At 25.1% G+C, this 12,752-nt stretch overlaps 1 protein-coding gene across 1 annotated transcript in view; it reads left to right on the top strand.

Moving 5' to 3' along the window:
- LOC136075100 (uncharacterized) overlaps window positions 1-8,930 on the top strand; it is a 140,211-nt gene extending 131,281 nt beyond the window's left edge. The window contains exons 9-10 of the mRNA XM_065787365.1: window positions 4,421-5,758; window positions 8,366-8,930. Coding sequence (XP_065643437.1) covers window positions 4,421-5,758; window positions 8,366-8,919 — 1,892 coding nt within the window. The 3' untranslated portion in view covers window positions 8,920-8,930. The remainder of the gene's footprint in view (window positions 1-4,420; window positions 5,759-8,365) is intronic.
- Window positions 8,931-12,752: the final 3,822 nt, after the last annotated feature.

The raw sequence follows: 12,752 nt of genomic DNA, 5'->3' as shown, positions 1-12,752 counted from the left end.
TTCTGAGAAATAAAGTTTTTTAAAGCTTTTATTTAAACCTGAAATAAAACTATACATTTTAAGATTAAAAGCTTCTGTCAGTTTATGTATTATGTAATTGTACACATATTAATGCAATAAAAAGTTTTAAAATAATAATATTCTGCTTTTAATTGAAAAACTAAACTTCATGATTTAGGTACTTTTTGAACTTTCCCTGCAAAAAGTGCTTAAGTTCAAGTAGATTATTTTTAAAAAAATGTAAAAAAAAAATAACAAATATAAAACAAACATTTTTTATTGTTATAGATGGTTATATATTAGTGATAATCATAAGACAGTGTTCTTAAATGTGAGATTTTTATTATATAAAAAACAGTAGTTTATGATTCATTCAACTTCATCAGAAATGTCCTCTACCTCAGTAATATCTCCCACAATGCTGTTTCCTAAAATGCTACAACAGAAAGGACTACCTGCTATCTGAGAATCTACAAACTGTAAAAGATATTTTATGTCTCTTATTTTAGCAGATTTTATTGGTAGAAATTTACCATCATATGCAATAATTGGTTGAATCAAAGCTCTCCTACAAAACCCTCTTTTCCCCAATGCAATGTTTTCAAAATTCCCAGTCAAAGTGTCTCGTGTTTCTATTAGACTGTTGTTGGTGCTAAATCTTACAATACGTATCTTGGCTATTGGGACAGATGAATTTACTCTTGGTTCTATTGCAGTTTTCCAGTCCATAACTTTTACTATTCTGTCTTCACCCTCTGCCTTTAGGCTACACCTTAGTGGATAGTTAACTAAAATAACTTTGAATAAATTTTTCATATTACAGGATTTCATGATGTCTACCCGTTTATCTGGCTCGATCAACTTTTCAATTTTTTTCTTTTTTTTTTCAATCTTTGCAAATGATCTATCAATGGGCATCACAGAATGTTCTGGAATGGGGTAATTTATAACCACTTCTTTGAAAATTCCGCTAGCACAAAGATTGTCTAAATAATAAAATAAGTATCTATTTTTGTTCTGACTATAACAGATATCAGCAAACAGTATCCATTTTTCATTTTTGATTGTTTTTTTTCTTTGATTTAATTACCTAAAAAGTTAATAATCTCGTTTTTTCTGCAGCATTCTCTGCATAACAAAAAAAAGTTGTTTTCTCAGAAATGATGTCAATGATCCCCAAGTTATGTATCCATAGCTGTCTTCTGTATTATTCACCACTAATGTTAGTCATAGAAAATTTTTTTCAAAATTCATGCATAACACTAGACTATCCTTTGGTTTTTTAAGGTTTTTAGTTCATCATAGAACACCTGTGCTTTTCTTGACTTTTAGCTGAAACTTTGTCTCCATTTCTAACAGCTGCATCTTAAAAATATGACGAGATGTGTGTTCTGAAATGCTTTCATTTAATGTTGTTTTACAAAAATGCTTGTATAGCTTTTTGATGGTAAGATTGAAATCAAGAACTTTTTTTATTTTATTTTCATTTCTTGATTAATGTGATTGGCGATGTGGATATTTTTTTAAAAAAGTCTCTTACACCATTTAGTTGTTCTTCTGGTGTTCTTTTTCTGTTGTCATAATGACCTCTGGCATCTATAACAAATTTTTTTCTCCCTTTTTTTGATGTAACTTTACGTCTAAGCCTTCCTTCAGAAATTTTAAGAATAGCCATAAATGCTTTTTTACATAAATGTATAGTTTTATTTGGTACAACTACTGAGTACTTAAACACTTGTCTAGAGTACTTTGCTGGTAATTTTCTCAAACGATGTCTTTTTGTCTCAGTTGGGAGAGTACAACCTCTTAGATATGAGAAACGATCTGTTTAAAAAACATATATCATCACGCGTAAGTTTCAATCTACATTCACCTGCAATTAGGTAAAAATTGAAACAGTTGATTCAGGCATAAAAATCTGAATTATATACAATGTTATTTAATATACCAATTTGCAATTCAAAGTCAACACATTAGCAAACACCATTACAATAAAATAAGTGCTTATAAATATACAATACCTTGCTGAGTAATAACACAGTGGAAATATTAAAAAATGTTTACATTTTTGTTCATTAGTTAGTTATGCAATTTGATTTACTATATTAGTACTAGTAGTAAGAGTAGTAACATTACTATAAAAAATTATTAATATTAATGAACTATTTTTGGCAGATTTATTTATAATCTTGTTTGTTTCATTTATTTTATATCAAATAAATATAATTAAACAGAGTTACTGTTTTACTACAGGTTACCAATAAAAGTACAAAAAATATTGCAATAAAATAAATATCTACGAATTTTCTAAAAACAAAGAGTAAGAGACTTTTAATATTATATTAAATAACAAACAATTTTTAGGTTTTATTATCCTAACAAATTAGGAAATTCGATTTTTAATCGTATTGTTATTATTATTAATAAAAAAACTTAAAAAATTATTAAACTATTACTTATTACAGCAGTTTTGCTTACAATATATCTTAATTTTCTTTTTTTCATTTCGTTTCCAACTTTCTTCATTAATTTTTTGCTTCCTACTTGACGCCATGATGGCTTGTATTCACTGTTAAATTTACGTTATCACGTGACAGGGAATTCCCTTCTCATTGGCTGCAAGGACTTCTGCACTTTTTCAGCTTGAAAACCCAGATCTTTGATTCTGAAAGTATCATTTTAATGGGACTTACGATCTTTTTCTCATGAAAATAATAGTTGGATATGATAGACTTTAAGTCCCTTTGCAAACTGAAAGAGTCATCTTATTTTTTCCAAAAATGGACTTGTGAACTTTTTGCAGGCAGCCCTTTAATTGCAAGGACACATTATGTTTTGCTAATTATTTACAGAAAATATTTGTTTTCAGAATATTTAAAAAAGGTAAAAAAAGACACAAAAAGGCACAAAAACATAACCTAGAAACACTGCTTGATTAAACGCTTCCAAATAACACCATATCTTAGTAAGATGCTTTAATAATTAAAATAGTTGAACTGAAGAGATTTTACTTAATTTAATATTTGAACAATCCAAAGACAACTGTAGATAAAAAATTTCATTAATTTTACAAAATAGTAATTCATCAAATATTTTTTAAAAATAGTCATTATCAAATATTTTTTAAAAATAGTCATTATCAAAGTTTATTAAAAATAGTCATTATCAAAGTTTATTAAAAATACATAAGAGTTAAATAACTAGATAAATAGTTAAATTATAGATATGCTATAAATTATTATGAGCATAAGAAAGTTTATTGTTAATGGCAATGACAAAAACAACGTAGTATCAAAAAGTAGCAACTACAGATTTAACCACAAAAAACTGCTTTTGTAATGTTTCTAGTAGATTAAATTACGTTTTACATTCAAGTTCTGTGAAATTTCAGTTTTTCATAAACTTTTGAGTAATGAGTACAGTAAATTTTAAATTAAATAAAAATAAAGTAAATTTACTAAGTTAAAAACAACAGTAAGCAAACTAATAAAAGAAGGATAAAAGCAACTAAAAATAAGAAAATAATTTTGTTTGAATTTAAAAAAAATTAAAAAATCAGTTAAGTTTAACTTTATTATAAACTGTTATTATAAGTAACGAAATTCATAGTCTGCTTTGCTCTTAAGAGTGTAAAGTAAAAAAAAAATCAACAGACAATATTACTGCTTGACACTAACTGCTGGCAAGTAACAACACAACTTTGTAACATTTGGATATGAAATATTGGTATAATTTTTGTTAAAATATAAACCTTGCAATTCAATTTTATCAACTTTAATAAACAAACTATCTTGTTTTTGAACACGTATAGCTTTTATTTAACTAAATGATTTTACTTAATAACTCCTCTTGACAATGTTGAATCATATTCAGTTGCAATTGTTTGATATAAATTTCCATAACTTCATTCATTAGTTAACTAGTATATCATTAAGGTCAATTCTGAAATTGACCTTAATGATAAACTAAATAACTAATGAAGGTCAATTCATTAAGATCAATTGTCTTTTTAGTTTTCTATATCTTAAAAAATCTTCAAAATTTTAAACCTAAATAAAAAAGAATTCAAAGTATTAATAGTTTAGATTAAAAAATTATGAATTATAAGAATAAAATATGTTGATGTGTAGTAATTAAAACTATCAATTTAAAATTTTAATGAATTTTTGCCTTTGATTGTGTTTTAATGTTTTTCAATTTAACCTTTGGTAGTTGGTAGGTATTTTTGACAATGTTTAAAATGTTTGCGAAAAAAAAATAATAAAGTTCATTAAGTTTAGTAGAATTTTTATCTTAATCTTTATAAATATAAACTCTTAATATGAATGTAATAATGATCATTTACATAATGAGCATTTTTCATACTAAAGTTTCTTAGTAGCATCATGATGATTACTTTAATAAAAGTTATTTTATATAGTTTTGTCAAGAGTGTCTGTTGAATTAAAAAAACATTATCGAAATTGTTATGGAAAAATTGACGAATTTCAACCACTATCAGAAACACCTACGAATGTTGATCTTATACATAAATTTGTTGATCTATGTATTGTTGATTCAGTGAATGCTCAAATGGATAATGTTTTTAGTGCTGAACGCATGGAATTTCTTGCAAAGCAATTGAGGTATACACCGCTGCCATATAGCGAAATATTTATGAAAGAAAACTCTGTAATATTAATAACTGGAATAGCTGGTATTGGGAAAACATGGTTTCTTAGAAAATGTTTGCTTGATTGGTCCAATAATTTAATTTGGAAAAATTTTGAACTTGTGTTTTATTTGGAATGCTGGAGGCTAAATCAATATCAAAACATTTCTAACATTAATGAACTGCTAAATGTTTTTTACAAAGATGTTCTGAATGATTTTAATGTAAATAATCATACTGCACTATTTATAATTGATGGATTAGATGAGTTTAAATTTTTAAATGAATTATTGCATTCAAGTGTGATAAGTAACTATCCAATTGTTAATACTTTAGCAGATGTTGGAAAATACAAACATTTAGTTGCTGGTAGAGTTTATGCAATTGATCAATACCAAAGTTTATTTACAGAGCATAGTGATAAGTTACTCATTCAAATAATGGGGTTTAATGAAAATGGAATAAATAATTATGTAGAAAATAATGTTAAAGGTGAAAAAAAAGAAATTTTAAAAGCAACTGTATGTGAGTCTCCCATTGCAAAAGCAATGACATCCGTTCCATTTTATTTATCTTACATGTGCAAAATTATTAGTGAATCAAATAAAATAAATTTAAATTCATTCTTAACAATGACAGATTTGTATGCAAATATATTTTTATACGTTTTGCAAAAACACATCAAAAACAATAAGTTGATATATGAGGCAACGGAAGACAACTCCATTACAAAATATATTTTAGATATTTGTAAAATTGCATATGATTTGTTTATTGAAAATAAAATAACTTTTACCAAAGATGAAATTCAAACTTTTTTTAGAGACTTTGAAAAAATCAACAATTTGTTTGAATTCATAGAAATGATTGAAAAAGATCTGAACTGTTATTTTCAGTTCACACACTTGACAGTAATGGAGTTTTGTGCATCTGTTTATGCATATAATTGTTTAAGTTGTAAAGAAATTGTGGCTAACGAGAGGCTAAAGATTTGTTTATCAATGATTTGTGGATTAGATAAAAGCAAAAATAGTTTGTTAAAGTTTTTTGTAAAACTAAATCCTTCAAAGAAAAAAGAAGAACCTTTATTTCTTTTGTCTATTTTAGGTAAGTTTAATTACTTTGTCACATAATTGTAAGTCATTCAAGATAATCACACATGTGTTCAATAAGAAATAGAAAGTATAGAATTTTTAACATTTTTCGATATTTAAAATTTTAAATACAAGGTTTTTCTAATAAAGTATATTTGTTAACTTTTGTTTTTTTATTATTTAATTACTTTAGTGATTTTATTTTTAAAATAATGTTTTATCTCTTTTGTTCTCTGTATGCCATTTTTTTTTGTTAATTGGTACGTTTGACTATGCATTACAAGTGTTTTTAAAAAAATCTCAATAATTGATCCTTATTATATTTATCCATATGTGTATATTCTTGACTTTATGAACTCTAAAGGTCTTGATGTGGTTTTAGTTGTTTGAGACCTAAGACTTAATTATTTTCATAGATATTACGTCTGATAGCGTATATTATTTACTATGTCAATAAGTATAGGTTTGAGTTTTAATTGGCGTTTAATCATCATATAACATAATTTTAATTTTTTTTAAATCGTAAAATTCTTTTGTTAAAAAAAGAAACAAAGCTTTATGAGAACTAGAGCGCGAGAGGTAGACAAGCGAAATAAATATACTTTGTTTTTGATACCCCCTTCCCATGCATGTATTTGTACGTTTTTTTACCTCACTTCCCCCCTTACCTGCGTACTTACTTTGTGGACGGCTAATTGTACTTGGAGTTCTGTTTCTGAAGTCTCATGCTTTGAACCAATTATTTCGTTGTTTTTTTTTTTTTTTAACCTGCATCTTTGTTCTATCAATTTAACTTTTTTCTCAACGGTTTGATCATTTTTCTCAACGGATCAGAATCAAGCATTATCAGTTACATGTTTTTCATAAGTCATTACATTAACTCTAGAAAAGAGATTCCATTAATCTATGTGAAAGATTAGAATAATATTTTTACTACGACACCGATCTTATTGATGATATTTATAAATATATATATATATATATATATATATATATATATATATATATATATATATATATATATATATATATATATATATATATATATATATATATATATATATATATATATATATACATATACATAAATAAATAAATATATATATATATATATATATATATATATATATATATATATATTTATATATATATATATATATATATATATATATATATATATACGTACAATACTCGAATTAGGCGTATCGCGATTGTTATAAAGTAATTATTAGGGGTTATACGCTAAATATATCTTTTGAATAGAAGTGTGATCTTTGCTCTCTTTCGCGGAGAATTTATTCAAAATAAAACAACTATGAATTTAAACTACTTAAAATCTTTTCGTGGAAGCCTGCAATGTTTTAAAGTTATATTTAAATTAATTTACTGAAGGGATAAAGTACATCATAGTAAGAAGCACTAAAATTTCTTTCTAATGAAGCAGAAAGAAATTTTAGTGCTGCAGGTTTATTTATTACTATATCAAGAACAAGTTTCAATAATGACACTAATAACTTATGTTTTTTATGATCATATCTGATGAAAAAAAAATGGAAAAGAGTAATAAAATCATGAGAAGTTGTATTTACTTTTTTCAAACTGTATGTTTATTTGTATCGATTAATCGAATAATGTTTTGAAAGTTAATCGTTAAACAATTCATTTAAAATACCAATTAATATCTCACCGTTAGTATTCAGAATGCAGGGTTTGTGTATCCCCTACTTCTAGGGTGCGTTTAATAATTTTATTTTTGTTATCAACAAATCTAACAATTCCAAAGCATTTTTTTCTTAATCATGTGAAGCCATTTATTTTTATAAATATACAACACACTTTAATTTGACTCTTAGGATTTTTTTTTTTTTTTACAATGTTTAAACGGCAAATGTTGGATCTCTCTATGCTATCTTTGAATTTTTTTGTTATTTCACCGGTTTGAATAAATTGAATTATAGTAAACAAATCAAGGTAAAGTTTTTACAATCATCCAAATAATATTAATTATAACTGCCTTGTAAACTATAAAAAGTCAGACTGACTTTTATTTTATTTTTTTATTTTTTGACAGGAGTATTTGGCAAGATTAGGTTAAAGTATTTTATATTTTTATTAATAGTTTTGTATTTTAAATCTTTACTCACTTTTTAAATGCACTTCAACAACTGGCAGCGTTCTACTTTTTACTTTGTCATTTTTCTGATTAATCTTGTAAATATCATGATTATAAATACTTTATGACTTTGATTAATCTCATATACATCATGACAGTGATTCATATATGACTAGAATACATTCATATACATAAGAATGGTTATTTTGACTTTATGACTTTGATATATATATATATATATATATATATATATATATATATATATATATATTACAGTAAAATGATTTTTTTTAATGTTATAAATATTAAAAATAAAATATTCATTGAAAATTTATAAATTTTGTCATATAAAAATTTTATAAAAAGTTTCAAATCTTTATTATTTTTATAAACTATTAAAATTGAATATTAATTTACTTATGTATTAATTAAAATGTCTTCAAAAGTTATATAATGTATATAAAGTTTTGTGTTTACATTTATAAATAACATTAAATTTTTCATTAGATTATCTAAGTAAACGGGATGACTATAAAGATTTATTCATTGAATGTTTTTATGAAAGTCAATCATTACTTACTGATCAAATAAAACCAATAGTTGATAAAATAAAATGGTGGGGTATTTTGATTAAAGACGGAAAAACTCCTTACGAAACTTCTTGCGAAAATTATTTCGTAAATCATTACATTTCATCCGGAAGAAAATTAGCGTGGTTAGAAGTTAAAAAAAATTCTTTAAGTGATGAAGAAAAAAATCTTTGCATTCAATGTTCAAGAAGTGTTTGCAATGTCAACTTTCATCATCTAATTAATTTCGAAGGATGGAAACCGAAAGATAACATTGAATGGTTGTTTATGCATATTTCAAATTGTATAATAACGAAAAATGACTTTGAAACAAATTTTTTTCCATGGATCAATCTTTGTGAAGGATTGGAACTTTACCTTCACGACGACATCGACTGTGTTGATAATATTTTTAAATGGATTCGAGGTTCAAATATCAAGGAGTTGTTGATTGAATACCGTGGAAAATATTTTGTTACTTCAATGAATTAAAAATAATTACTTAAGTTATATTTTATATTCTCGGGATCCGATTTTCACGAAATTAGTTGTTGCAAAACTAATAAAAATTTATAAATAAAATATCAAATCAATTTGAAATAAAAAAAACAAATTTATTTATACATATACCCAGTGGGCACAGACGCCTTACGAACGTCTTATTTAAGTCGCGACGTCTTAGACCATAATAAGACGTCCTAAAGACGTCAAGTGAAGTTGTTTTTATTTGGACGACATAATGACGTCTACATAGAGACGTATTTAAGAAGACATAATGACGTCTACATTAAGTTGTAAAACTTCAATTTTTAGACGTCCCTATGACCAACTATATAGATCCTAGTTACCTTAGAAATAAGTTGTCTAACGGACGTCTTCAAAAAAGTTAAGTAGATAAATTTTTATATTAACTTAGCGTATAAAAATTTATGCGCTTTCTCATTTAATTAAATTGTCTGCCTTGTTTAGGTAGACTATTAATTTTGCTTGAAAATTTATCGTATATTTATTTATTTATTACAGCATATGTATTACAAATCTTACACAGTAGATTTTTTGTAATCCTACTATTGTAGCAGTTAGCTTCTTGTAAAACCAATTTACAGACTTTAATGTCTGTAAATTGGTTTTACAAGAAGCTGAAGTGTAAGAGCCTTACATGGCATTCGACGATATGGAATATGTTATATATAAATTTATTTAAAAAAAAAAAAGTATATATATATATATATATATATATATATATACATTTGCAAAAAAGCTTGATAGAAATAGAAACTTAACTTGGTTTAACCTCCCGTTCAGCAAAAATGTTTCAAAAAATATAGGTAAAATTTTTCTAAATTGAGTAGACAAACATTTTCTTCCCTCTAATAAACTACATAAGATTTTTAACAGAAATACTATTAAAGTAAGTTACAGTTGTACAAAAAGTTTTATTAAGGAAAGAATTATTAAAGGCCACAACCACGCGTTAATTATTAAAAATGAACATTTAAAAAAAAAAAACAGTGATTATTGTAATGGTAAACAAAAAATAGATTGCCCTCTAAATGGAAAATGCCTTTCGAAAAATGTAATTTTCAAGTGCATTGTTTCCTTACAAAATAACCCTGATAAACAATATATTGGCTTAACCGAGAGGAAATGGAAAAAACGTTATGCCAACCACAAACAATCGCTTAAACACAAAAATTATTTAAAAGAGACTATGCTGTCAAAATATATTTGGGATTTAAAAGAAAAAAAAATAATTTTAATTTACAATGGTCTAATCAAAAATCTGCCCCTCCCTATAATAATATTTCTAAAAAATGCTATGTTTGCAAGAAATGTTTGAAATATTTACTCATTTGAATCAGGAAAATTTATTAAATAAAAAATCTGAATTAATTTCTAAATAAAGACACAAAAATAAATGCCTCTTAAAAAATTATAAAAACAAACGACCAAATTAAATTATCGCCATTCCAAAGAAATTTATTTAACAATTACTATCTGAAACCCTTAACTTATTTAACAATTACTATCTTCCCCTTAACCAAAAAAATATATTAAAAAAAAATTTTATTATTATTTTTAGTTAAAGTAATTTAAAACTTTTTGTAAAATATTTTTTTCTATAAATTGAATTTTTTTTTAAGATTTAGTATTTCTTCCTAATGATTCAGCAAGGGTGAATTTTGAGGGTGTAGAAGAAAAGTAAGAAAAGTTAGAAAAGTGTATTTTACTAATTTGTTATTGCTCTGTTCCTTAAGAACATTGAGCACTCTATTTGTAAAATACACTAACAAAATTTACATAAATATACCTATATATATATATATATATATATATATATATATATATATATATATATATATATATATATATATATATATATATGTGTATATATATATATATATATATATATATATACACATACATATTACTATTTTATAAACATCAATTAGTAAGAGTTTCTCTCGATACAAAATTTTTTTATTTTTATTTATTTTTATTAAAGAAATTTTCGCTGGATTGTTGTGACCAGCGTCTTCAGCTTTAAAGATTTTATATATATATATATATATATATATATATATATATATATATATATATATATATATATATATATATATATATATATATATATATATACTTTTTTAAAAACCGAAAAAACTCCCCTACCAGTGCGAAGGAAAATTTGGTCGCAGCTGTCTTAAAATGCACAAATTTAACCTTTTTGCATTTATAGTAACAGGGTCATTTAACAACATTTTGAAAAGACCATGAGAGTTATTTTTGTAGCTTAACCTACCTACTTTTAGATTATGTTTTGTTTTTTGGTATAAATGATCGGAAGAGTTGATCTTAACCATTTGCAATCATGTGTATATTTGAGAGGCTAGAATGGGTTGCTTTTTAACTTTTTTACATATACTTCAAATATAAAACATTTTAAATATAAAAAATTTATCACGCGCGCTTTAATAGCTAAAATGCAGAAAAGTCTGCAAGTTATACAGCAATAAAAGATTTTTTGAACCAGGAAACAGATTTTTCTTTCATTTGTTAAAAATGACATTACATTACATTATTATATATAGATCATTCCTGCTTAAGTAACCTTTTAACTGTAATTAATTATTGGACACCATTACTTGATAATAATATTCCTATCAACAACATTTATCTCGATTTTATATCTAAACTTATAACTTATGGTATAAATGGATTAATACTATATTGGAATAAAAACTTTTTGAAAAACCGTAAACAAAGATTTGTTGTTAATAGTTTTTTTCAAACTGAGTAACTGTTAAATGTGGAGTTCCTCAAGGCTATGTCTTTTCAGCGTTACTTTTTATTATGTGTCAATGATTTCCCTGAAGTAATCAAATCAAAAGCTGCTCTTCTCGCTGACGATACCAAAATCTTCCGTTCTATTGAAAATACTCAATCTGCTCAAGAATTGCATAATGACATCGACGCATTTGTTACATGGTCTCAAAAATGGGGAATGAAATATAAAATTGATAAATGTTCTGTTATGCACTTAAGAAACAACAACATCTCCCATACTTATAATTTGCATGATCCAGAAAAAAATATAAAAGTAAATATTAAAACCACAAATTGTGAACGAGATTTAAGTGTTCACATAGATTCGAACTTATTATTTTCTAGACACACAACTATTCAAGTCAACAAAGCCACACGAATAATTGAAATAATAAAAAGAACATTTACATCATATCCAGACTTATTATCCTTCAAAAAACTATTTTCAGCACTAGTCCGCCCTTACCTAGTATACTGCGGATCAATCTGTAACCCTGGACTTCTCAAAGACAAACGGCAAATAAAAAATGTGTCAAGATGAACTTGGAAACGAATCAATGGATTATATAATTTACCGTATGAATAAAGATTGTTGGCGTTAAATATGAAAACTGTAAAATTCAGGCTGCTTCGTTCAGACCTAATCAACGTCCATAAATGGTGCAAAAATAACAATAGTGACAGAAGTCTTTTTGAAATAGACTACTAATATTTGCTTGTTGTTATATATATGAACTGGAAAAACATTCTTCGCGATTAAATTTACGTATAAACTTTTTTTCTCTAAGAATAATAAATAAATGGAATTGTCTTCCAAATGACATTGTATTAGTGTTATCTCTAAAAAAATTTAAGCTGCTTCTAGACAATCATCTAAAAAATGAATGGCTTCTCTACGACTAATCCACATTTTATTTTCTATTAGTTATACAAACTATTTAATTGTCAAGTATTATATAAATAGGTTGACAGGCAATTTAAAAAAAATTAAATAAATTAAT

This window comes from Hydra vulgaris, chromosome 01 (genome assembly GCF_038396675.1).
Source record: "Hydra vulgaris chromosome 01, alternate assembly HydraT2T_AEP".
NCBI classification, from domain to species: Eukaryota; Metazoa; Cnidaria; class Hydrozoa; order Anthoathecata; family Hydridae; genus Hydra; species Hydra vulgaris.
Note: the sequence above shows the minus strand (reverse complement) of the source record. Positions and strands in the feature narration are given on the sequence as shown.